General features: G+C 41.5%; 1 protein-coding gene across 1 annotated transcript; it reads right to left on the reverse strand.

Annotated features, from left to right (window-relative positions):
- Positions 1–1,000: 1,000 nt before the first annotated feature.
- On the reverse strand, positions 1,001–1,870 carry LOC104984050 (olfactory receptor 2H2-like). Its single transcript, XM_010833644.1, has one exon. The coding sequence runs from the start codon at positions 1,868–1,870 to the stop codon at positions 1,001–1,003; it is 870 nt and encodes a 289-aa protein (XP_010831946.1).
- Positions 1,871–1,931: the final 61 nt, after the last annotated feature.

Here is a 1,931-nt window from a genome sequence, read left to right on the forward strand (position 1 = left end):
TTCTCCTCCTGCCCCCAATCCCTCCCAGTATCAGAGTCTTTTCCAATGACTATGAACTATACAGTCCATGAAATTCTCCAGGCCAGAATACTGGAGTGGGTAGCCTTTCCTTTCTCCAAGGGTATTCCCAATCCAGGGATCGAACCCAGGTCTCCCACATTGTAGGCAGATTTTTTACAAATTGAGACACAAGGGACTTATCTACCATTACATACCCAGAATCTAGTGCAAAATAGATGACTAGTAAAAAAAAAAAAAAATGAATGAATAAGAATTGGATTTGATAAAAAGAAAGCCATTTCATTATGACAGAGACTCAGAATGAGGAAAAATGAAGTCAGTTCCTATCATTGGAGGCCCAGAATATTGGAGCTCAAACTAAGAAACTTGGATACAAGTTTGTAGAGCAGTAGCACCAGACAGCAGTAAGTACTGACCTCTGCTTGGCAAACACTGGTGCAATGGGGATTTCTAGGCACATCACACATCAACAAAGGACAGACTGAAGCAAGAAGGCAGAAGTAACTCAAAACTAGACCAACTGATTAGATTACCTAAGTATTTCTTGAACACTCTCTAAAAATGTTAGGAGCCTTGTTGGGACTAGATGTTTAGATGGAAGTAATAGTTGGGAAATAGAAACACTATAGTGGAGGAAAATAGAACAAAGGAAAGAGAAATCATGGAAAGGCATGAAATATTATACTTAGTCTTTTATTTTGCAAGTTTGTGTTTCTTTTGTTGCCCCAATTCAACTATATTATGTGCTATTTAATATGACTAATAAATATATTCATTTCTACCATATACTGTGCCTAAACCAGCACCATGAAGCAAATAAGGCTTAATCAATGATTGATGAATAGGACTGAAATCTCAGCTTGAGCAAACTGCAGCTCCTTTTCTACTACTCTAAGGTTGGGAGGTATATCTTCAGCTTTTCATGATAAAGTTATTTTCTTTCTCAGGTTAAGCAAACATCCAATATATGTCAACATCTTTAGTTATTCTGAATATTCCAGGTCCTCCTCCCCAGCCTTATTAGTGCCCCCTTTACCTCCTTGTTCCTTAGAGTATAGATGAGTGGGTTAAGAGTTGGGGTTACAACAGTGTAGAAAAGAGTGAGAAACTTGCCCTGTTCATGAGCATAGCGACTCTTGGGTTGAAGATAAACAGCTGTGACAGTGCCATAGAAGAGGGACACTACAAGAAGATGAGAAGTGCAGGTGCCAAATGCTTTCTTCTTCCCTGCAGTTGACTTTATTCTCAGCACAGCTTTAGCAATAGCAATGTAAGAGGAAAGGATAATAATCAAGGGCACCACCAGGAGTATAACACCAGCTATGAGTATCTGGATTTCAATGTCGGTGGTGTCTGCACTAGAGACCTGAATGAGGGCTGGAACTTCACACACTATGTCATCCACCCTCTGGTGGGAGCAGAAAGGTAACCGGAGGGTAGCAGGAGACTGAATCAGAGACTGAATCAGGCCAGTCCCCCATGCTAGGACGGCCAGCTGTAGACAAAGTTTTGGGTGCATGAGAGTGGTATATTGCAGTGGATGACACACTGCCACACAGCGGTCCACAGCCATGACCACAAGCAGGACACATTCAGTGGTCCCAAGCCACAAGAAGATATAGAGTTGAATGGCACAGCCAGTGTAGCTGATGGTCTTCTCTGGACCCCAGAAATTAACCAACATTTGTGGAACACAGCTGCTGGTGAAACAGAGATCTAGCAGAGATAGGTTGGAAAGAAAGTAATACATCGGGCTGTGGAGTTTTGGATCCTTCAAGGAGACAAGAATTATGACCACATTTCCTGTAACAGTTAAGCAATAAGAGATCAGAATTACTGAAAAGAGCATCCTCTCCAAATATGGCTTGTCAGAGAAGCCCAGGAGGATGAAATCACTATGGCTGTCATTA

This window comes from Bison bison, unplaced genomic scaffold (genome assembly GCF_000754665.1).
Source record: "Bison bison bison isolate TAMUID 2011002044 unplaced genomic scaffold, Bison_UMD1.0 scf7180017863822, whole genome shotgun sequence".
NCBI lineage: Eukaryota > Metazoa > Chordata > Mammalia > Artiodactyla > Bovidae > Bison > Bison bison.

Coding starts and splice junctions, on each gene's coding strand:
- LOC104984050 (XM_010833644.1), bottom strand. CDS start 1,870: ATGCTCTTTTCAGTAATTCTGATCTCTTATTGCTTAACTGTTACAGGA.